The 25085-nt window shown below is 44.0% G+C and overlaps 1 protein-coding gene across 3 annotated transcripts in view; it reads left to right on the top strand.

Moving 5' to 3' along the window:
- Nucleotides 1–8780: 8780 nt before the first annotated feature.
- Nucleotides 8781–25085, top strand: part of CEP63 (centrosomal protein 63) — a 44823-nt gene continuing 28518 nt past the window's right edge. For all 3 annotated transcript variants that reach the window (XM_082251828.1, XM_082251829.1, XM_082251827.1), the window contains exons 1-4: nt 8781–8868; nt 17484–17661; nt 21136–21231; nt 22811–22927. In XM_082251828.1, coding sequence (XP_082107954.1) covers nt 8825–8868; nt 17484–17661; nt 21136–21231; nt 22811–22927 — 435 coding nt within the window. In that variant the 5' untranslated portion in view covers nt 8781–8824. The remainder of the gene's footprint in view (nt 8869–17483; nt 17662–21135; nt 21232–22810; nt 22928–25085) is intronic.

The raw sequence follows: 25085 nt of genomic DNA, 5'->3' as shown, positions 1-25085 counted from the left end.
ATGCGCTCTGAAGGAACGGCGATCGTGCCGTTCCTTCAGAGCCCCGTGCCGTGACTGTCGGCTCCCGCGCGCGTGCGCGGGAGTGACGTCACCGCGGCTCCGGCCAATCAGATGGCCGGATGCCGCGATCCCAGAAGACGCCCGTCATAGAGGTGAGTGAGCGGCACGGCGGGGGCTCGTTCTGAGGTAAGTATTGCATAATGAGCTAATATGCGATGCATACTAGCTCATTATGTCTTTCTTTTGCAGGGTGTAAAAAAAAAAAAAAAAAAAATTTATACGAGTTTACAACCTCTTTAATTAATGCAAGCCACCCCCTGTGTTCACTATGAAGAAGGGTAGACCCTTGGCACAGGACCCGTTAGACAGTGGCAGTTATTGTAATATCGGTGACTATTACAGTAATTCTCCACTTCCACAGCACTCCTATAGGTATGAAATATGCATAATACTGTCATTGATCCAAGCTGGACCAATGTAACTACCCTATAAAATCCATACCTGGAATTCAGCTTTAAGGAAGAGCTACAGAACTGTGATTGAGAAGACTGGTTCACCCACTGGTGATATGGGTGGCTGCTCCTAACATTAGAAAGTGTGTCTGACTTTATTTGTATAAATGTCTACTTGGCCTCATGTAATGAGAACACAAATATTTCAGACATTATTAGAATGAGCTCAATACCTTGGCAGGGGGAATTGGGGGGACTGCTTGGGGATTTGATCACTGTTTGTTAGGTATGTGTCACATGGTGATCACCACCAGCTTCATTCCTATAGATCCATGTCATATTGTGTTCACATGCCAGGAGTACTATTCTCGGCTCGGCTCTACTCGGCCCTGCTTGGCTCAGTTTGCTTTTCCACTGCTGGTACGGTGTTGGAACGGATCGGTACGGTACGGTATGGTTTGCTTTTCCACTAAAGCAGTACTAAAGTTAAGTGGGTGGGATAACAACAGGGTGGGTGGGATTCTCTGACCAATCAGTGGTTAGTAGTGACTGCATGCAAAGGATTGTGGGATATGGTACCGGGTATGGTACCTCTTGGAACCACAATCGAGGTGGTACTGTTTTTGAGAGCCGTACCGTTCGGTTCCATGCAGTGGAAAAGCGCAGCCATACCGTACCGTACCGAACCGTTCCTACACCGTACCATGCGGTACCAGCAGTGGAAAAGCACAAAAGCGAGCCGAACCGTTCGGTTCCATGCAGTGGAAAAGCCCCAAAAGAGGTGCGCTGTAAACGTGGGCTCCTGTAGATCAGCACAGCAGAGGCACTGCTAAGTTATACTTGTTTATGGTGATAACATGCTGCAGTACATAATCAAGGTTCTGAAAATACAGAACCCAGGAAAATATGGAGTTTTTTTATGTTAGTAATTATACATTGACATTAGACCCATAAACCTATCATACGAATGACCACACAAGCTGAAACTGTATAATTTTAAACAGAATCTATACAGTACTAAAATAGGACTAATACCTGTCCTGCCACTTGGATTTCTAATCTTTGGTCAAACGCAACCAAAGAATCCTCAGCATTTAGCACACTTCTGAGAGTATAGCATGTGTGGTCCCTCCTCTGCGTGCTGGGATTCCATCCGGAACTGCTATATCGTTATGGTGTGATGAATGCAGCAGGGGACCAGACATCTGACACTCCCAGAAGTGTGTCGGATTCTGAAGACATCTGGTGAAGCTTGGAAAAATGGGCGCTGGGATGAGTAAGTATTAGTTCCTTTTTTCCTTACTTGGAGCTCTTTTTTCGTTTTTTTTTTCAGTGGTAACAGAGTAACTTTAAGGGTAACTCCACTTTAGTGGGGAAAAAAAATAGAAAATTAAGAAAAAACAATATAGCGTATACAATTGCGACACAAATCATATTTTAATTGAATGTTATTTAAAAATTACCTTTTCCTTTTCAATCTGCAGCTGTTGTAATTTTCTGAAAATGCAATGCAATATGGCTACCTGGAGCTGTTCTGTACACAGAATGTGTACAGACCACACCCCAGAAACATCATTTCCTGCTTGTGTGATTGGCTCACCAATTCTCCCAGAAGTCTGCACTAAGATACAAGTCAGATTTCTGGCATCCCCTACAACAAAAATGGATACTTCCAATAGGAAGTAAAGGGATACAGGGCCAGCAGCTTTTCTCATTAGAGCCCTGCAGCTACCACAGCTGATAGATAATTATGAAACCACTCCCATTAGACCCACTCAGCACAGAGGAACAAACAATGATTTCTTCAGAATAACAAAAGGTAGTAATCTGCAACAAAGTTTCTTAAAATCCCTGCAATGTACATAGATCACCCAGAGGTGAATGTTTTTTTCTCAACAAAAATAGCATACTAGCTCATTATGAAATGCTTACCTTAGAACGAGCCCCCGCCATGCCGTCCGCTCACCTCTATGACAGGCGACATGTCCAGTCGCCCGTCTTCCGGGATTGCGGCATCCGGCCATCTGATTGGCACCAGCGGCCGTTCCTTCAGAGCGCATGCGCCAGTGACGTCACTGGCTGCATGTAAGGTAAATATCTCCTAAACGGTACATGTTTAGGAGATATTTACAGTACCTATAGGTAAGTCTTATCATAGGCTTACCTATAGGTAAAAGTGTCAGAGGAGGGTTTACTTCCTCTTTAAAGCAAACCTGAATTTTTCCCATGCAGAGCAATGCAACAAATTTGCCTAAAGTGATTACAAGGGAGATTAAAAAAAAAAAACATGTCTATACTTACCTGCTCTGTGCAATGGAGCCCTGCGGAATCGCACAGAGCGGACCCGAACCTCCTCTGTACAGGTCCCCTCCTCTCTGTCCAGTGCCCCCACAGGAAGCACTTCCTATGGGGGCACTCATGCGTGCACGCTCCCAAGCCCCACTATTACTTTGATTGACACAGCAGGACTCAGCTATGCTTCCTTGTTACTGGATTTGATTTACAGCAGCAGGAGCCAATGGCTGCTGGTACCCCAGCAATGCCAGTGAGACCTGGAGTGAGGGGAGAGAAGATCTGCAGACATGCACAGCGCTGAATCGAATGAGGGCTCAGGTAAGTAAAGGGGGGGGGTTATGGGGTCAAAAAGGATGCCTAAAATTTTACCTTAAAGCAATTAAGGTGGAAAATGTTTATGCTGTAGAACTACTTTAAAGCTACCCTGCCCATTGCCTATTCAGGACAATGTGACTGGGTTTTTGCAAAGGTAACTCTCCAACCACTGATACTTAGCTTGCTGGCGCTCCCCCAAACTCCTTCGTCTGTAGCAGACAGCATTAAATTCCACTCCCTCTGTTGTGTGAGAGTGGTTGAGCCTAGCTGTTGGACCCAAGCAATGTTACATGCTCCCCATACCCAGAAGCACTGGATATTGCCCCAGCTGTAACAGAAAAAGGAGCAGCAAGATGGGTTTGATTTAAATCAAGCCAATTTCAATCACTAGTAAAAATCAACAATTGTCTACAAACTGGGGGAAAGATTTATTTCATTTTTATTTATTTATTTTTTACTAGTAATGGCGGCGATCTGCGATTTTTAGCGGGACTGCGACATTGCGGTGGACAGATTGGACCCCTAACTCACCTTTTTGACACTTTTAGGGGGACCAGTGACATTACTACAGTAATCAGTGCTAAAATATATGCACTGTTACTGTAATAATGACACTGGCAGGGAAGGGGTTAACCTAGTGGGTGATCAAAGAGCTAAATGTGAGCCTAGGGGGTGTTTACTAACTGTGGGGAGGGAGGGGCTTGTGAAATGACCATAGAGACCTGTGATCCTATATAGAAGGATCACATGCGCTCTGATCATTTCAGAGAGAAGAACGGCCAGCTGTGTTTACAACCGTTGTTCTCTCTAAGCCGGAAGCGATCGCGGGTGACCGGCAGCAGTTTCGGTCGCCGGCCCCGTGCATCGGCATCCCCACTGCCTAGTGGGGGCGGGAGCATGCCGTTGGTTCACGCAGCCGAGCCAGCCTGCCACAGTAAAACTGCGGCGGGCGGTTGGCAAGTGGTTAAATCAAAATTTTTAAAGAGCAACTGTCATCTCTGTCCCACAGCGGCTCCTCCTCTGACCCACTGTTGACTCGCCAACAGTCACATTCACTTTAATGGGAAGGCTGGGGATGCGGCAGTGACACAACAAGGTGAGGGACATGGTGGCAGCAGGTAAGTGGATGCCCGCTAACAGGCGCTGCCATGATGGATCTGAAATGACCGGTGCTCTTTGAATGTAAGGGCTCATTCTTGCCGGTAGTTAGAATCTTTAATATTTGCCAGCAAAATTAAAGTTTTCTAGTTAGAGTAATAAGCTGTCAGGCTAGTAAAACAGCGATATCAAAACCAATTTTAGGTTAATTGGTGAATCACACATAGTTGGAGAACTGCTCAAATTCTTTTATTTAACCACTCTACGACCGCTCACAGTAATACTACTGCGGCAGAGTGGTTCGTTATCGTCCAGCCACGTGGTATTAACGTGATTGGACACTCCCCCTTCTGGGCGGCGCTTGCGCGCCGCCGGAGGCTCGCTCCCGCTGTTTTCATTCACAGCGGGAGTCGGGCCAGGGGAGGAGCAGCGGCGATCGCCGCTGCTCTTACCCGATCGTCGGGGATCGAGTCTGGAGATCCGCCCGCTGTGTGTAAACACAGCGGGCGGATCTCCATAGTGACAGGGAGTGAAAGATCGGACTGTTCAGCATAGCTGGACATCCGATCTGTCCATGACTCACACAGTCACCTCCCCCCCTACACGTCAGTAAGCACCAGGCATACATTAACCCCTCCCTCTCCAATAAAATTAACCCCTTCCCTGCCAGTGTCATTTTTACAGTAACAGTGCATATTTATAGCACTGATTACTGCAGTAATGTCACTGGTACCCCCAAAAGTGTCAAAAATGTCAGTCAGGGGTCCGGTCTGTCCGCCGCAATGTCGCAGTCCCGCAAAAAAAATCGCAGATCGCCGCCATTACGCGTTAAAAAAAAACACCAAAAATGACAGAAATCTTTCCCTTTGTTAGTAAACGCAATAACTTTTGCGCAAACCAATCAAAATACGCTTATTGCGATTTTTTTTTACCAAACATATGTAGCATAAAACAAATTGGCCAAAAATTTTTAAAAAAATTGGTTTTTACATCTTTTTTGGGGGGAATTTCATATAAAAAAATGTTAAAAATATTGTTATTTTTTCAAAATAAACGCTCTTTTTTTGTTTATAGCGCAAAAAGTAAAAATCGCACAGGTGATCAAATACCACCAAAAGAAAGCTCTGTTTGTGGGAAAAAAAGGACGTAAATTTCGTTTGGGTACGGCGTCGCACGACCGCGCAATTGTCAGTTGAAGTCGCACAGCGCCGAATCGCAAAAAGTGGCCTGGACGGAAGACAGCAAAATCCTCCGGTGGTAAAGTGGTTAATTAATAACAAAGAAAATGTGCTGCGCCAGATTAGTCGTGAATAATCCTATAAATAAATATTATAAGCGATACATAAATGTGACATAAAATCACTATATCACCCCAAAGTATGTCCTTCAAAGGAATATTCATAAAAAAACATATTAGTTAATGTGAATCAAAATAAATTGATGCTGAAAATAAATCAGTGCAAAAAGTCCAAGTGTCAAATAAATCCAAAAATAAAAAAGATAACTCCGGTCTCATACACCTCCGTGATAATCAAATGGAATAACGTGCTCCTTAATCCGCCACCACCAAGTAATCAAGCCTCTCTCACCTTCCCATCTGACCCAAAAGTCACCAATGGGTCAGATAAAGCAGTTCCCTGAAGGGTTAATGGATCAATGGGCAGATATACACTTGGAGCTGAAAGGATGTTCCCAGGACCAGCACTGGATCACTCGTAGTCCACAGCAGGCATAAATGTATAGGAGAAAGTAAAAGAGATCTAATGCTCTCTGATAAGGTAAAACTACTTTTATTGAAAAGAAATACACTTTCAATCATAGCACTTCAGCAGGGCGAGCTGTATCAGCTGTTCCGTGTTCACAGCAGAGAGACGATGTGACGTGTGACCTATACGCATTACGTCAAGCGTTCAGCATTGACTTCATCAGTATTTCAAATCAGTTTTATTTACTTGAGGCTGGGTTCACACTAGTGTGAAGTGGATTTGGATTTCCCTGCATGCAATTCGCATGACAGGAGAGTGTGCCCGGCTCTCAATGGAGCCAGTTCACACATCTTTGTGGCGGCTGCGGAGCGGATTTCACAGGGGTCCTGTGTGTCTTTGGCTCTGTTTCAGGTCCGAATTCAGCTAAAAATTTGGTCCTGAATCGCCCCTGAAACGGAGTGCGGGGACGCCCTGGACAACCTGCCGAAAGCCGCATCTGATTTAGGTGTGAACCCAGCCTGAAACCATAACATATTACATATTCTTATATGTGCTTAAACATCAATGTTTAGTAACTGAAGTGCATAAACAAAAAATATCTTTGAAAAAACAAAAAAACTTGATTGTAAACTCATTATTTAAAAAAAAAAAAAAAATGTTATACTTACCTCCTCTGTGCAGTTGGTTTTTCATAGGGCAGCCCCAATCCTCCTCTTCTCAGGTCCCTCATTGCTGCTCTTGGCCCCCCTCCCTCCTATTGAGTGCCCCCACAGAAAGCAGCTTGTTATGGGGGCACCCGAGCCGAGCTGCAGCTCCCTGTGTCCATTCAGACACGGAGCCCAGCCCCCTCTCTCTCTGGATTGGCTAACTGACTTTGACAACCACAGCCAATAGTTTCTCAGCCAATCAGGAGGGAGAGTCCTGGACGGCCGAGGGACTCGTGGATATCGCTGGACAGAGATGGGGCTCAGGTAAGTATTGGGGTCGCTGGGTAAGCTGCTACACACAGAAGGCTTTTTATCTTAATGCATAAAATGCAATAAGATAAAAAAATCTTCTGACTTTACAACTTTACAACAACTAAAATAAACTTCAAACACAGTCCTTTCATCACAGCACATCTTCTCAGGCCACCAGGCACTTCATTAAAGTGGAGTTCCACCCTAAAATTATATTTACCTCCATCTTCTCGCTCCAGGTCACCTGAAAAACAAATGGATAATCACAATTTTTTTTTTTTACCTACCTCGTATAGAAGAAAATATACTTACCTTACTTCATTCTTCCTCCCCTCGGCGGCCACGGCGATTCGTCACTTCCTGGCTTTGCAATGATTCCTGGGAGCAGAACGTCATCGCTCCCAGGAATCAATGCACCTGCACCGGCCCTGATGTCAGTTCCGGTGCAGGCGCCGTCATACCTTGCTAAACAGCTTCTGGGCATGCCCAGAAGCTGTGGAGGGATGACGCGCGCGCACCGGAAGTGACGGCGGGGCCGGTGCAGGGCATCGTGGGACCGAAGAAGACGGAAGAGGATCGCGCTGGCTTCAAGCTGCCCACACCTGAAATGGCAGCGCTGGACAATACTTTTTCAAGGTAAGTATTTCTCCTTAAAGGTAAGTGCAACCTGGGACAGATCAGAGGCTAGCCATTGTGGAATGCACTAGCCCTGACTTTCCCGGGGGTATTTTTATTAAAAAAAAAGTATACCCAGGGTGGAACTCCGCTTTAAAATATTCCCAAACTGGGTCTCTTTTATGGCCTACGTGAATTTTGGTCCTCATAGGAGGAATAAAGCACTTCAAGCTATGTGCATTTCTCTTCATGCAATCGTACAGTTTGTAGTGCATATAGATTTGCAAAACAATGGGATAAAGGAATATTCCTGAACTTTGTTTTATCTCCTGGTTACTGTAACATTGTGTGAATGGATCAATGCAGTGCATGTTATCTTAGCTTGCAGAGCTTGGATTCATTGAATGAGTTTACCAAAAATGTAAATATTGCAGAAAACACAGCCTCTGCTACATAACTAAGCTCCGTGCTCATGCTGAATAAACTAAATTATTAATGTATCTTCACAAACAGACCTAGCCTCCAGCTCCACGTTGGTTCCTAGGTGTTGTCACCATCCTGGCCCCTCCCCCGGGAAAAGCACTGCGTGTTTGTCTTGATTTTTTTTCTTTAAATTTTCATTGCAAGCAATCATTTGCATGGACTCTTTCGTTGTTATATGGTTATTGCACATTTATGTTGGACAATATTTCACTATATGTTGGACAATTTTTCACTATATTTATGCACTTTTAAATATTATTTTGATATTGTTATATTCTGATTGTATAGTCATTTAGCATTCACATAGCGCAGCATTTATTGTGTATTGATTTAGTTAGCACATAAGTGGGATTGTGAACAATGCTAGCAGCTTAAATTCACTTAACGTCATAGATAGTAACTTGCAAGATCAATATATCTAATTGGAAAGAATTCCCCCCTTACAGTGGTGGTCAGAATCCTCCCCCTACAGACAGCTATAAATGTCAATGGTGTTATGTTTTTGACTCTGCTAAGTGGTGTTGGACCCACAACATTGCAGATAGGAGCTGCTCTAGTTGGAGATTACACAGGGCTGAAGAATCTCCATGCAGAACCTGATTGGATATAAATTGTGCAATATGTTTAGGCTCAAATGCTACATGGTTGCAGGTAAATATACACGTAATGCTATGATCATTCTATGGTGATCATTTTAAAAAACTGTGGTATTTCAGTTTTTTAACTCAGGGCCTTGTAGAAAATTTGAACAAAATTCTTGAAGTTAGTCTGGACTTTATTAAATCTATGACTGATAAAATTTTCCTATGAATCCCGAATCTGCCATGTGGTTGTATCACAGTGTTCATGTTTTCTTTCAGCCTTATGATCCTGTATTGGTTCCAGGACGTTATCACTCATAATGGAAGCTCTGTTGGAAGGAATGCAAAAAAAGGGAAAGTCAGGGTGAGTATAATAAAATGCAGAATGAGAAGCTTGTTCTCTGCTGACATAAGGTAGAAAAGGACCCTTACCCTATGTGGAAGCAGTGGTCTCTCTGCAAATGTCCAACCCACCACTTGCTGAGTCAGAGCTAGAGCTCACCACTCACCATGTGGTATGAGCTTTGCTTATTGGCATGTCTGACCTTTTTAACGAGACCCCTGCTTCCACACAGAAAGAAAGCGGCCCTTTTTCTGCAACAGGCTGGTGACGGACAGGGGTTCCATATCCAGCTGTGGCTGCTTTCTAAAGAAAATGAACTGTAACTTGATGAACCTGGCATGTATTTAATTGATTTAAAAGGTTGCCTTTTCAGTTAAAGCTTACACAATAAATACAATTTTATACAGTCAGGATTTTTAATGTGGAGGAGACATGCTATGTCTCTTCTGCATTAAAGTATTCTTGCCTGCTTGTTTACAATGCACAATAAGCTGAGCATGCGCAGCTCAGCATGCAATTTCGTCTTTTTCTGTGCATGTCTGGGAGTGATGTTATACTTGCCTGGCCAGTCAAAATGGCTAATAATTAGAACTCGGAAGAAGACCTGCCGAAGATGTCAGTAGCTGGCGAGGGTAATCTGCATCCCAGGAGTGGAGTTGAGTTTACTTCAGTTTTAAGTTGTGCAAAGTGTTCCCTTCATAGAATCCCTGTGTTTTATTGAGATCCTGCCTATGTCTCATTTTGTCAGTTTCAAAGAAAGTTTACTTGCTACTTTTTCCCCAGTCATCTTCCAGGACAGCCTAATGAGAGATAGGCTCCTCCCACCTAGCATAGGAAACACAATCCACATTAGTTTAAATACAGGTGAGACACAGAGACCGTCAGTATTTTGTGTTTCCTCAGCCAGACAGGATCACTTTAAGAAAAACTACATTCTGTCAGGCCGCCTCCTGACCATGGCCTCTCCTTAACTGGGGCAGTGTCCCTGGAGAGGGTTAGCTGGGGAACTCGGGGCAGAGTGGGGTTTGGTGTCTCCCTTCTTGCTAGCACAGCTGTCAGAGCGAGGCAGATCACGCTCGTGGAGCCAGGAATGCAGAGGGTGCGTCATTTCCGGGCGGCACGGCAGAAGTGTCGCGGCGGCCATTTTGACTATGGGCCGCCGGTGTCCCACACTATTCTGGGATGGAAGAGAATGGGAGAAAAACAAGGCTGCACCATGGACAGGCATCCCAATCCATAGGATCCGGTCCGGGGCCTGCAGGGACGGACAGGGGCAGTACTCATTCGGGCGTATCAGTGCACATAAGGAAACCGCAATCATGAGACTCCCTGCATTGCAATGGAGGTGGCTGCTGCAGAGGAGGTGGATCAGGGGACGCACGCATATCCTGGCCCTAAGGTAAGCGAATGATGTGGACTCCTCAGCGTTGTTACCTTATACTGGTGGAGGGGCACAAGTGAATAGTTTACAAGGTGCAGGAGTCCCCGGTAGTCTTCCTCTCTCACTGGTGTATTTTTTGTTGTTTCACCTGGCTATTTTCTTTACCGCTCGATGTTCACTTGTGCCTTGCAGGGCAAGAGCCACAAAGAAAAAGAGGGAGCAGGGCAAAGGGATGTCTCTTAACAGAAATGTGCCTCGTGCAAACAAAAGCTGTAATTTCCCTGGGAAAAGTGCTTTGCCAAGACTGCATTGACGCTCTAACCAAAAAATAAACAAGCTCTATGTTTAAAAATTGCTGGACACCATGAATGGATCTTCTCTGCAAGAGCCAGGTCCTTCGGTTGCATCTCAGCCGAGGACGTCATATGCTAGCACAATACCTCAGGCCCATGCATCCACACCAGTCATAGAAGAACAAGGGGTGCTGGAATAGCTGGAGGACAACTCCAGTGAAGATTCTAGTGCGGAAGAAGGGGAAGTGAGAGAAGAAAAAGCAAGTCGGGTGCAAAAATGTCTGTTCCACTCTGGGGAGACAGGCAATGTACTGAAGATTATATACGATACTTTGAAGTTAGAAGAAAAAGAGATCCAAAGTTTTTCGGTACATGATAAACTCATGCAGGATTACAATCAAAACAGGCAAGAACGTTCCCCATACGAGCTGCATTGAAAGATACCATACTGCAGGAATGGAGTGAGCTGGAAAAAAAACTTTTCCCCCCAGAAATTTGAAATTAAGGTTTCCTTTTAAGGAGGAAGATGCGGCATTATGGGAGAAATGTCCAAAGCTAGATGCAGCTCTGTCCAAAGTGGCCAGAAAATCAGACCTATCTTTTGAGGACGCAGGGGCGCTTAAAGATGCCATGGATAGAAAGGCGGAAGGGTATTTAAAGGAGGCATGGGATGCAGGTGCTGTTAACTTTAAACCAGCCATTTTGTCCACCTGTGTAGCCAGGACATTGGATCTTTGGTTGAAGATCCTCCTAGAGCAAGACACCCCTAAAGAGATTTAGCATTCACTCCCCATCCTCAACAGGGCCGTGGCTTATATTGCGGACACCTTCACAGAGGCCATCAGGTTTTCAGCTAGATGTACAGCGCTCATAAATTAAGGCCAGATGGGCAATCTGGCTTAAAGCCTGGGCAGGAGACACAGCTTCTAAAGCAAACTTATGCTTATTACCATTCAAGGGCAGCTTAATATTTGGTGAAGACCTGGATTCAGTTTTGGAGAGGTCTGCCGATAAAAAAGGCTTTCCAAATCCAAAGAGACAACAGTCCAAAAAGCCTTTTTGTCCTTTTAGGAAAATCAGTCAGAAGGATGCAGGCAAAAAGGACCAAAATAGACCCTGGCAACAGAGGAAGGGTAAAGGCAAAGAGGGATTTCTGTTTAATCCCTCCCAAACCAAAGAAAGCCAATGACACCCCCTGCAGGATAGGAGGGAGGCTGGGGGCCTTCCTACCCTTTTGGCAAAGGGTTACAACCAGCAAGTTCATCCTGGATCTATTCGGCAACGGTTATAGGATAGAATTCCATCATACACCTCCCCAAGCCACTTTTTAGTGACTCCACTGCCAAAAGACTCAAGACATGGCAGCTGCCATGACAAATCTGATCCAGGAGTTTCTGGATCAGGGAGTCATTTCCCCCATCCCTTTGAGAGCAAGGGTATGGAGGATTCTTTTCCCATATGTTCATCAGAAGGAAACCTTCAGAGAAATACAGGTTGATCTGAATTTAAAGGAAGTCCACAAAAGTGTTGTGTACAAAAAATTCAAGATGGATACGATTTTCACAACGAGAGAGCTATTATTCAGAGAAGCTTTAATGGTGATGATCAATCTGAAAGATGCATACCTGCAAATTCTAATCAGAGACTGCTCCAAACCCTTTCTCAGGTTTGAAAGGACCAGGTCAGACAATTTTCTTCCAGTTCAACGCCCTCCCGTTTGGGGTTGGCATCTGCTCCCAAAATCATGAAAGTCCTGCCAGAAGCCTTACAGGGGTTGAGGATCTCGGGTATTTAGATAATACCCTACCTGGACGATTTTTTTGTTTTTTTGCTGAGTCAACCACAGAGCTGGAGAAAAACCTAACCTACACAATAAACCATCTGCAATCGCTGGGGTGGATTGTGAACTCAGGAAAGTAAAATTTGCAATCATCGCAGAAAGTTGTCTTCCTAGGTTACATACTGGAGCCGGTGGAAGAGAAAATATATTTACCGAAAGAGAAGAAAGATCTTTCGAAGATAGATAGAAACCTCCAATCTCCTCCTGAGACAGGCTGTCTCCATCAGGGAAATGATGAGGCTTTTGGGCTCGATGACGGCATCTATCCCAGCAATCTTCTGGGCCCAAGCACACATGAGAATACTGCAGAATTTCTCCCTGTCAGTGTTCAACGGCAACAGAGTACCTTGAACGATTGAGTGACCCTTCCTGATCAAATAAAAGTCTTTGCATTGGTGGCTGCAGCAAGACAACTTGACAAAAGGGAGATCTTGGACGCAGGAGAATCCAGTCCAGATAACAATGGACGCGAGTGCGTGGGATTGGGGAGCCCACATGGAACGTCTGGCTACACAGGGAAAATCAGAGAGATCAGAGGCCGCCTGCTCTTCCAATGTAAGGGAACTAAAGGCAGTATGGAAGGCTCTTCTCTCCTTCGAACCCAACATAAAAGGAAGGAATATTTCTGGTTCTATCAGACAATGTGGCAGCAGTATCCTACATAACAAGCAAGGGGGTATGCGGGCTCCCTCCCTCATGGAGGTGGCAAAACTGTTCCTTACATGGGCACAAGAAAAAACCCTCTCCCTGGCAGCCATTCACCTCAAAGGGGATCTGAATTCTCTGAGATGTGGGGTCGTCCTCTAAAGAATCTGTTCGCCTCATCCAAAAATGCAAAATATATACATTTTTTTTCTCAATTTTCAGTCGGTCTGGATGCTTTTTCCATTTCCATGGTCAAGGGATCTCCTGTATGCTTTCCCTCCATTCAGGCTCATACCAAAGGTGATTCTGAAAGTCAAATCCTCAAGAGCGAAAGTAATTCTGATAGCTCCAGCTTGGCCAAAAAGGTAATGGTTTGCCGCTCTACAGAAACTGTCAATAGCAACACCCTGGAGGCTGCCAGAGAGGATCAATTTACTAGTCCAGGGAGATTTATGCCACCCGCAGGTGTGAGCCGTCTTTCTCTGATGGCTTGGCTCCCGAGCGGCATCTTTTAAAAAACTAGGGATCATCAGAAAAAGTTATCAGCACGATCTTAAACTGTAAGAAAAAATCGACAAATTTTAATCTATAATAAAGTTTGGAAGAAATTCTGCTTTTGGTGAAAGGACAATAACAGGATTTCTAGACTGATTTTTTTTTCCGGCATTATTGGACTTTCTTTAAAAAAGATCTGACCTAGGGTTAGCCCTCAATACTTTGAGAGTACAGGTGGCAGCATTGTGCAATTTTCTAGATATAAGATTGGCAAAACATATTCTAATAGGATTCATCAAGGCCGTCTCAAGGAATAGAGGGCCGCGGTCCAATATGTTTTCCCTGTGGGATTTTTCTGCGGTCCTTCTGAGTTTCTCAAAATAACCTTTTGAGCCTTTAGAGGAAAATGCGTTAAAAGTCTTAACCTACAAGGCAGTGCTCTTAGTGGTGTTGGTCATGGCTAGAAGAGTCAGCAAACTACAAGCGATGTCTATTGCAGAGCCATACGGCTTAATTCTGCCCGATAGAGTAATTCTATCGCTGGACCCGGGCTTTCTTTCCAAAGTGTCATGCTAGCAGTCCCAGGGAAGAAGATTTCCATAAAATTGACATAAGGCGGTGCTTATTATGTTACATTGAGTGCACCAAAGAATGGAGGAAAGTCCCTAATTTATTCCTTCTATATTCAGGGCACAAAAAAGGTTCAGCTGCTTCTAAAACTACCATCTCTATATGGATGACGGCTGCAATCATTGAGGCTTATGCAACTGCTGAGCTGCAAGCTCCCCAAAATCTTGGAGCCCATTCCACCAGGCAGTGCCATCTTAAGAGCATTAAAGGGCCCCAGGCAATGCAGTGCACTGGGGCCCCGCCTACACAATCACCCACTTGAATAAAAATGCAAATTATCGATAAGGCGATATTTATTGTTACAGCAGTGCCAGGCTAATGACCGCTTCCCCTCCATGGCCCAAGTGGCCTAACGGCAGTGCAGGGCCGACAGGTGCTGCCACCTGCTAAGTTTGGCAGGGGGATGCACATGGGAATTAAGACTAATGCTTGGCTGGAGCTGGGTCGCTGGGCAGGTCAGGCTCCTCAGGCAAGTGCTCATTGGGTTAGATGGCCCTGCCACCAGGGCCCTGGCTACATCCTGGGCTGACAGGGCAGAAGCTACCACAGCCCCAATCTGCAAAGCAGCCACCTGGTTGAGTTTCCAGACATTTGTCAAGCATTACCGTCTGGATCTCCTATTCGCTAACGACCAGGCTTTTGGAAGAAAAGTGCTACAGGCTGTGGTCCCTCCCTAGCAGGTATGGTTTCTATAATGTCACTGTCATTAAGCCGTCCTGGAAGATGACTGGGGAAAAACGAAGTTATCACCTGTTAACATGATTTCCAGGAATCTTCCAAGACAGCGCTGCTTCCCACCCTATTATACCTGTTGTAGTATGGGTGGTAGGTATGAAATCAGTTGTGCCTTCAGTTATTTGTTTTAATACTGAGGGTCTCTGTCTCTCGTCTGCTAGGTGGGAGGAGCTTATCTCTCATTAAGCCTTCCTGGAAGATTCCTGAAATTCAAGTTAATAGGTAATAACTTTGTTTTTCCCAAAATGCCTGGATTTTACCTTGTGTCTTTTTGTGACCCTGCCATGGAAGTGTTGCCCTTTTTTCCACAACAGCCCAGCAAGCCTGATTTGTAGCATTTTTTGTGTCGGTGGTTAAATATCAATACTGTAAATAATGGGTGTCCAACTTCTCAAGGCCACATTGAGTGTAGAGAAATTTTCTCAGGCCGCATATAAAATATATACTATTAAGGTATATAAGTAATAAAACGCCACCGCGCCCTTCCCGTGCTGCTGCGCCACACTCCCCCCCCCCCCCCCCCCCCCCAGCACTAATTTAACACAACTAGTGGATGATCCCCTCCGAGGCTGCCTCTGTGGCCGTGCCCCCGACTCGACTTATTTCCTCCCCAGCAAAAAAGTAAAAAATTGTCAGGGGGCAGTGGGCCGCATTGCCTGCGGTTCCGGGCCGCATGCGGCCCCCGTTCTGCAGGTTGGACATGCCTGCTGTAGACCAAGATAATGCCAGTAAACAACGGAGTGTTGTAGTTGTATAATAATGTATGCATATTCAGACCTCATATCAGACTCAATTCCTGCACCTTAACACCTCAGATCAGTCCTAAACTCTGCACCTTTACACCTCAGATCAGTCCCAACCTCGGCACCTTTAAACCTTAGATGAGTCCTAAACTCTACACCTTCAAACCTCGGATCAGTCCTAAACTCTACACCTTCAAACCTTGGATCAGTCCCAAACTTTACACCTTCAAACCTCAGATCAGTCCCAAACTTTACACCTTCAAACCTCAGATCAGTCCCAAACTTTACACCTTCAAACCTCAGATCAGTCCCAAACTCTACACCTTCAAACCTCAGATCAGCCCCAAACCGCACCTGCAGAACTGAAGTTTTACTGCTACAGCAGTTCCAACAATTGGAGAAAGAGTGTAGGTGGGTAGACAGGCTTCTTCCATCCACCCTGCTCTTAACTGCTAGTGCGCTACACTGTCAGTAAAGTTAGGGAAATGGGTGAGCCATGGGCAGAAAAGTCTTTGTAAATGACAGCCTAGTGAGCTGTGAATTACAGGCTATGGCAGCATTGCTTTGGACTCCAGTTAAAAAGGCACCGTGTGCTGTAGGTTGCAGATGCATGCTGTAGACATTAAACCATTACTCTTGTTTTTCAACATTCTCGATAATCCATACTAATGAGTAGCTGTGTGCCCTGGACATGTCTTTTCTCATGAGCAATGTGTTAGGGCTATTTCACACCACAAAAAAGCACTCCATATCCATTCCGAAAGCATTTCTTTTTTTGATGAGTCTCCGGATGCATTCCGTTTTAGTTTTTTCCCCCCATTGTACTATGGTCTGGTGTGTTTTTGATGCGTTTTTCCGCAGTCCAGTTCAGGAAGAATGCAGCAGTTTCTACTTTTGTTTCTGGAACTGGAATGCCCTGAAACTAACCGCACTGGTGTGAACTGTGCCATTGAAAACCATAACCTACTATACATGTCAGAGGCGTAACTGGAACCTTCAGGGCCCCGGTGCAAGAAACCATGAAGGACCCCTGGCTGGGGCTCTTCCCACTGATCCTGGGGCCCTTTACTCTCGTTGCAGGGCCCTTTATTAGGGTCCTGCAGCGGGACCCTTTCACAAGTTCTGCAGTGGACCCCCTTCCTGCCATCTTGGGGACTCCCCACAGTGGTGGAATGCCAGGGCCCTGTTGCAAGTGTGACCTTTGCGATCCTGCAAGTTCACCCATTGGTGTCAGTAGTTTTTATTTTTTGGTATTTTAATTGTATTATTTTTTTTTTCATTTTATTTTATCTTTTTACAGTGTCACTGACTATGACTCTGTTCATTTAGAAAAGGAAGGAGCTGGTAAATTACATATTTCCCAACACTTCCTGGTTCTCTATTGTGACACATCCCCTGCAGAAGCCGGCAGTAGAGGGAAGGGAGCACAGTGGGGGGGGGGGGGGGGGAGAGACCAGGGGAGCACACAGGGTCCCAGAGACAGCCAAACACAAGTGAACTGGATAGGAGGAGTGGCAGGGGCAGCATACAGAGGAACCAATCTCCTCCATGTTCCTCCTGCAGCTACAGGAGGAAAGAGGAGGGCAGTGATTTCTCTACATGCTGCCCCCCCCTATCCAGGTGTACAGGGGAGCTGCACATGCCCCCTGGAGCATGGGGCCCAGTTGCAATTGCAACCTCTGTAGTTACGCCCCTGATAGATGTGTTTTTGATGCAGAAAAAAAAAACGCACTGGACTGCATGTGTTGTGAACTGGCCCTTTCGTTTCTACTGATAATGTTGCTGTAATCTTTTGTAGTGTTTTTTTTTTATGTCCACACTTTCAAATACAGTACTAACATAATTGTTTGTTTTTTTTTTTTCCCTTGTGTCAGAACACTTTACAGTTCCTGTGAGGCAGAGTTGCAAGAACTGATGAGACAGATTGACATCATGTTGGATCATAAGAAGGCTGAGTGGGAAGCCAATACTGAGACACTCAATACGCTTTTACAACTCCGAGAGCAGGAGTTAAATACCTCCAAAGCTCGAGAAGAAAGACTGAGCCAAGAGGTAATCCTGCCATCTCTGACAGCTGAATGGGTTCAGCTGTTAAAATGAAAATGCAAATCCCAATAAATGAAAATCCCCATATGATTCTGACCAATGTTTTAGTGATACAGAAAAGTTTAACTAACATTGACAACAATGCTATAGAACACAGTGGTCAAGTTTTATTAGCACTGTGAAAATATACCAGAATGGTATACATTTTTTAACATTTATCTGCATAAATCACACCATCAGATTTCAATGCAAGCCTGCAAATAGCTTGGTTGGTTCACTATAAAGTTTCCTTAAAGTTTAACAACTTTATATATTGCTTGAATTTATTATGTTGTTTGCATGCAAAGATAAAGTGGTCTTTTGTTAACATTTGTGTTAACACACCATCAGAGTCTACTATTTTCATTCTGATTTAACAGCAAGACAAAAGCGTCGACAAGCAAAGCCTAATTATGTAATGAGCAACTATGGCTGGCAATTTGCAAACTTTTTATATTTTTTTCAAGTAAATATATAATGCATGGCAGTGTATTCCCAGAGCACTATGGGTTTAATATGGAGGATGCGTTGTCACAGCAGGAGTTGTCTTCTTTTAGAGACTGTGGGGTTGATTTATTAGGCTCCAGAAAACTTTAACCACTTCCCACCCGCCCTATAGGCAAATTACGGTGGGAAGGTGGTTACATTATCCTGACTGGACATCATACGACGGCAGCAGAATAATGCACTCTGCGCTCCCCTGGGCGGCGTGCAGAGCGGCGATCGATGCTGCGGCGTGTCACTCTGACACACCGCATCTCCGATCTCGGTAGGCTCTTTACCATGTGACCAGCTGTGTCCAATCACAGCTGGTCACCTAGTAAATAGGAAGTGCCGTTGATCGGCTTTCCTCAGTTCGTGCCTGACAGGCACGAGTAGAGGAGAGCCGATCTGCGGCTCTCCTAACAGGGTGGTTCTGTGCTGACTACCAGTGCAGACCCTTGGAGGGGGGGTGCCACTAGAACCACCAGGGATGCCCACCCATGACCCCAGGAATGTCCACCCATGACCCCAAGGATGCCCACCATGGCCACCATCAATAGCAATCAGGGCTCAGGGAGCCCGCCAGTCCCCTTCCCATCAGTGCTGCCCGCCAGTGCCCTCCCCATCAGTTCTGCCCACCAGTGCCCATCATTGCCATCTATCTATGCCACCCACCAGTGCCCATTATTGCCTATCAGTGCCACCCATCAGTGCCGCCTATCAGTGCCCATCAGTGCCATCTATCTGCCCATCAATACCGCCTATCAGTGCTCAACAATGCTGCAAATCAGTGCTACCTATCGGTGCCCATCAGTGCTGCCTATCGGTGCAGCATATTAGTGCCACCTCATCAGTGCCTGTCAGTGCAGCCTCATCAGGGCAGGAAAAAACTTGCCTATTTACAAAATTGTATAACATTGTAATTTGTATAACATAAACAAAACTTTTTTTTTTTTTCAAACTTTTCGGTCTTTTTTTTTTTTTTTTTTTTTATTTGTTTAGCAAAAAAGAAAAAAAACTTGTGGTGATCAAATACTGCCAAAAGAAAGCTCTATTTGTGGGAAAAAATGACATAAATTTGGTTTAGGTACAGTGTTGCATGACCGCGCAATTGTCATTCAAAATGCAACAGCGCTAAAAGCTGAAAATTGGCCTGGGCAGGAAGGAGGTGAAAGTGCCCTGTATTGAAGTGGTTAATATACAATATTTCATACTTAAGGAAAAAAGTTGGTGTTAAGCACCAACAGAACCCGTGCAATGGAGGGTGAGTAAATTAATAGATAGTGATAAGATTAAATATTAATAATTATTGATGAAGTGTAGGAAAAATTCCTATTCAGGGGCTGCAACAACACCGTGTAAAACGCATAATGGAATAGAATAAATATTGCTAAATATAAAGTTGCGCTCAACCAAAATAAATTTAGGTAAAACCAAAAAAGGTCTTAAATAAATATAAAGTGCATAAGTGAATCAGTTAAATCAAAATATAGTGCAGATATAAATACCAAAAGTGCAAATGCAAATAAGTATATGACTGTGCAATCAATTGGCAATCCACAATAAATGTATATAAAATGTAAATAATTGTACAAACAAGTGACAGTCCATAATAGATATAGTGATAATTCACAGTGAATGAGAGTCCAATAGATGGAGTCCAATACACAGTTATATATTAGATTGATGGTAGCAGCAAATTCAGCACTTGATAATGCACTCCAACACCTCCACCAAAAAAACAGGGTCACCCGGTGTGCGCTAAAATGCTTACCAGATGAGGTAGACCCCTTAATTACAGGGGGTCAATTCAGGCAGGGAATCAAAAGTAAGGACATGATAATTAGCCAGTATCGACCGGTAACCAGGTATCCAATTGGCACCTCCAACACACCTCCAGATATCCACCTATATATATCCTTATCACAGGGAAGGGATCTCTCGAATGCCGTGACCAGGAGAAACAAGGAGGACTCTCATAGTGAAGTATGTATGGAAACAGATGAGTCTTGGCATTTAAAACCTTTGAGATTGACATCACCTGGTCTTCCCAGACGATGATTGAGAACAATCCATGACACTGGCAGGTCTCAGCCTTGCAAAGGGGGCAGTGCATGCTATAAATTCTGCAGGGTGCCCAAACTTTTGCAGACGCCATTTTTTTGTTTTCTGTAATTTTAAAGTGTCAATAATGGAAATAAAATCTAACTTTTGTTTACATATTATAAGAATGTCTAATCTGTAATTTGATGCCTTTTGGAGATGTTTCCATCTTTCCTTGGCTTCTTTATGCACATTAATACAAATTTTTACCTGGGGTGCCCAAACTTTTGATCACCACTGTAAGTGTATTTTGGTTGAGCGCAACTTTATATTAAGCAATATTTATTCTATTCCAATATTTCATATTTACCCAACTAAAAAAAAATATATAAATATATAGTTAGTTTTGAAAAAAGTTACAAGTCCATTCAGTTCAACCAATAGGGGAAAAAAACCCTCCATATACACTTTCCTATACCCATAGTTGATCCAGAATAAGACAAACAAAAAAACAATAAAGCATGATCCAATTTGCTCTAATGGGGCAATACCACTATATGTATATTATGGCAGAACTATGTGCCAAAGGGATCTCTTTGCCCTGGCTTCTTCTGCCATCTTGATTTGCCAGCCAGGTGTAATGTAATTCTCGCACAAGGGAAATTATTCATTCCGGCAGATACCAGGACTGTACGCTGAGATGCCCAACTTAATGTGCATTTATAAAAAAAGATTGCTAGCAAGCATATATATATACATATATACATTTTTTTCTTTTTTTTAATGCAGAGGCTCCGCTGCAATAAAAAATGGCTCGCCAGCAGTTATTTTAAATAAAACTTTATTTCCATTTAAACTAGTTGGCTTATTTTTTATAAAGTGTATCCTGAATGCTCCTGTTTTTTAATTCTACAGATCAAGACTCTAAGAAAACAGCTGGCAGAGCAAGAGGATAGCAATCTCAAGAAGACCGCAGAGTATGAATCTCAGCTGACACAGTTTCAGGAAGAGGTTTGTTACACCATCATTACCTTTTCCAACAAGACATATTCATACTGAACCTGTAAACAAATTATCCCTCATGCTAGTCATACATGGCTCCAATTTCATCCAATTCTTGCTGAATGGAGCAAAATTTAAGCCGTGGGTGCTCCTGTCGGAACCACCCGGCTCAACAAACTTAATTTACAAAATCAAAGGAGTCTGGTGGAAGTTGTTGTCCGAACAATGACTGCATCCTATCAGATTCATTCTTTGTTCTGCGAGGGCTGGCTGTCTGAATGCAAAAGTTGGCATCGGAGATTCCACCATTCCTGCTGTTTAGCATGGATAGGGGTAATTCAGTGATTCTTTCTTTTTTTGCAGCCCCAGAGGCTGAACAAGATAAATCTAGCTGTGTATGGTCAGCTTTATTCTGTTCTTCAGCAGAACATGACCTAATTCTCCCAAGATGCTCCTTTTGGGCAGACCCTGAGAGGTTATGCCTAGGCACTCATTTAACTGACTGGAGCTCTTGGACTTTTTCAGCTAGCCCCCTTCTGTGTCTTGTAATAAAGCTAAAGCAAGTGCATGTAGACAGGAAGTGACTGCATAAGGCAGGAGAAGATCAGCAGTACTTAGATGAAAAAAAAGGGGTCTATAAAAGTAAAACAAGACTTTTCAGGTTTTTTTTTTTTACACGGTGCTTAAGAAAACAAAATGGTTCTCAGCTAGGGTTTAGTTGTACTTTAAAGCGGTAGTGAGCTCCTATATAGAACTTTAGGAGATCCTCACATCCGCTGTAGCCTGATGAAGTCACTGCGCATATACATTGACGTTGTGCATTCAGGGCACACTGAATGTCCCCTAAATGCAGAGAGCTGCGCCACGGTGACGGCAATTGTCCACATGTGTGTGATTGACGTCAGCGCAGCCTTTGCATTCAAGTGCCCAGAGAATACAAACCTGGAAGGAGGATCCGGGTGATGATGGGAGTGCTGGCAGTGACTACGCAGCACTAGAGGGCTCCATTTTAAATGTAAGTCTGCCATAATGTGCTAGTATGTGGTGCATACTAGCACATTATGACATACAACTGCACATGGCCACTTTAAAAAAAATAAAAAAAAGGGTAGACTTCACTACAACTTAAAGGAGACTCTAACCAACTTAAAAAGTGCAGGTAGAAGTACAGCAAAATCAAGTGTTTTAAATGCTTACTTACATATATATCTACCCATAGTAGCAATCTATATTTCCAAGATGATGGTCATTATCCCTGATAAAGGACAACACCATAAGAAGAAAAGCCCCATAAATAATCAGTCAGTCTAACCAGACTGTGCAGGTGAAAGAGGCCAAGCCAAGTGCAACTTTTACAGCAGTTAAGAGCTGCATGTTGTAGCAGTATCCTGTGTTTTATATTCTTCTGGTCATTTGACCTGTGGTTTTCATAGATGGTCACCCCTGCTTGTGCTGTTTTTCCTCATTTGCTTTGATTTACTTGCCCTGGTTTTGTTTTAATATATATTGTTTAATAAATATGTCTGGAGTTTATTGAAGAGTGCCTTATTTTAAACATGAAACCCTTTATTTACTGTCCTGTCAAAAGCTCAATAAATTGAAAAGATCATATGAAAAGGTTCAGAGACGACACCACAGGTTGGATTTGAAAGGCAAAGCGGAAGAAGAGAGGTCAGAGGTTGGCCGTCTTACAAGAAGGCTGGAGGTGAGAAAATTACAAAGAGAAAAATCTAAAACTCTAAGTTGCATTCATCCGAGTCGCAGCGTGGATGTGTCCCTCTTCAGCGTGTTCATCATCACTGCTTTGTGGGTTGCTCAGTCTTACCATTTCTCCTGCAGTAACACTGTCAAAAAATGTGAACTACAACCATCAAATCTGATATACTGATACTGTTCTGTGAAGCACTGAAACTATTTAGTTTGTTTGTATGACATCAGTAGTGTTTGGTCCTAGTACAGAGTGAGCGATTACAAACCATGCTGAACTGGCAGCTGATCAGTTGTACGATTGGACCCTTCAAGAGTCTAGCCTAACGTGGACCCTTACTGTATATTGCAAGTTCCACTTATAATGTCCAGGCCCCCTTCCCCTCTAAAAATCACCTTCTGATACTAGGTCCAAAATGTACTGGTGCGCAGTCAAGTTGGAACAGGTAAGGCCATCCCCAAACTGTTCCTACAAAGTTAAGAGCATGAAATTGTCCAAAATGTCTTAGTATGCTAATGCCTTAAGAGTTCCCTTCACTGAAACTAAGGGGCCAAGCCTAACCCCTGAAAAATAAACCCACACCATAATCCCCCCTCCACCAAATTATTTGGACCAGTGCATAAATCAAGGTCCATAAAGACATGAATGAGCAAGTTTGGAGTGGAGGAACTTGACTGGCCCCAGAGTACTGACTTCAACCTGATAGAACACCTTTGGGATGAATTAGAGTGCAGACTGTGAGCCAGGCCTTTTCTCCAATATCAGTGCCTAACCTCACAAATGCGCTTCTGGAAGAATGGTCAAACATTCCCACAGACACACCCCTAAACATTGTGGACAGCCTTCCCAGAAGAGTTGCAGCTGTTATAGCTGCAAAAGGTGGGCCAACTCAATATTGAACCCTACAGACTAAGACTGGGATGCCATTAAAGTTCATGTGTGTGTAAAGGCAGATGTCCCAATGCTTTTGGTAATATAGTCTATATACAGTGCATTCATAAAGTATTCAGACCCCCTTCACTTTTTCCAATTTTATGTTGCATGCTGATACTTCATTTGTTTAAATGTATTCTTTTTTTTTAATAATTTGTCTACACTCAGTACCCCATAATGACAATGCAAAAACAGAATTTTAGAAATGTCTGTGAATTTATTAAAATACCCTTTGCAACAACACTTGAAATTTAGTTCAGGTGCTTCCCATTTCTCTTAATCATTGCTGAGATGTTTCTGCACCTTGATTGGAGTCTACCTGTGGTAAATTATGTTGGTTGGACATGATTTGGAAAAGCACACACCTCTCTATAAAAGGCCTCACAACCGACAATGTATACTGTATCAGAACAAAAGCCATGAGGTCAAAGGAACTGCCTGCAGAGCTCAGAGACAGAATAATTGTAAGGCACAGATCTAAGGAGAGCTACAATAAATAATTCTGCACTGAAGGTTCCCAAGAGCACAGTGGCCTCCATAATTTTCAAATGGAAGAAGTGTGGCACAACCAGGACTCCTCCAAGAGCTGGTCGCCTGGCCAAGCTGGGCAATTGGGAGAGAAGGGCCTTAGTAAGAGAGGTGACCAAGAACCCCATTGCTCTCACTGAGCTCCAGAGATCCTATGTGGAGATAGAACAGTCATCACCAGTATCTGCTCCTTTTTGCAAGGAGGAACAGGATGAGCACTACAAAATGATTTTCAGCAGGCCACTGGTATGAATGTCTCTGACCAAACAATCATAAACAGACTTCATGAGGGTGGCCTGAGGGCCCAATGACATCTAGTGGGCCCTAAGCTAACTGCCCAGCACCGTGGAGCTCGATTGGTATTGCCATTGAACACTAGAATTGGCAGGTCTGCCACTGGCGCCCTGTGCTTTTCAGATGAGAGCAGGTTCACCCTGAGCACATGTGACAGACGTGAAAGGGTCGGGAGAAGCCATGGAGAATGTTATGCTGCCTGTAACATCGTTCAGCATGACCGGTGTGGTGGTGAGTCAGTGATGATCTGGGGAGGCATATCCATGGGGGTATGTACAGGCTAGACAATGGCACCCTGACTGCCATTCGGTATCTGGATGAAATCCTTGTACCCATTGTCTAACCCTACGCTGGTGCAGTGGGTCCTGAGTTCCTTCTAGTGCAGGACAATGCCCGGCCT

Source organism: Pelophylax lessonae (genome assembly GCF_965119305.1).
Source record: "Pelophylax lessonae genome assembly, chromosome: 3".
Taxonomy (NCBI): Eukaryota; Metazoa; Chordata; class Amphibia; order Anura; family Ranidae; genus Pelophylax; species Pelophylax lessonae.
Note: the sequence above shows the minus strand (reverse complement) of the source record. Positions and strands in the feature narration are given on the sequence as shown.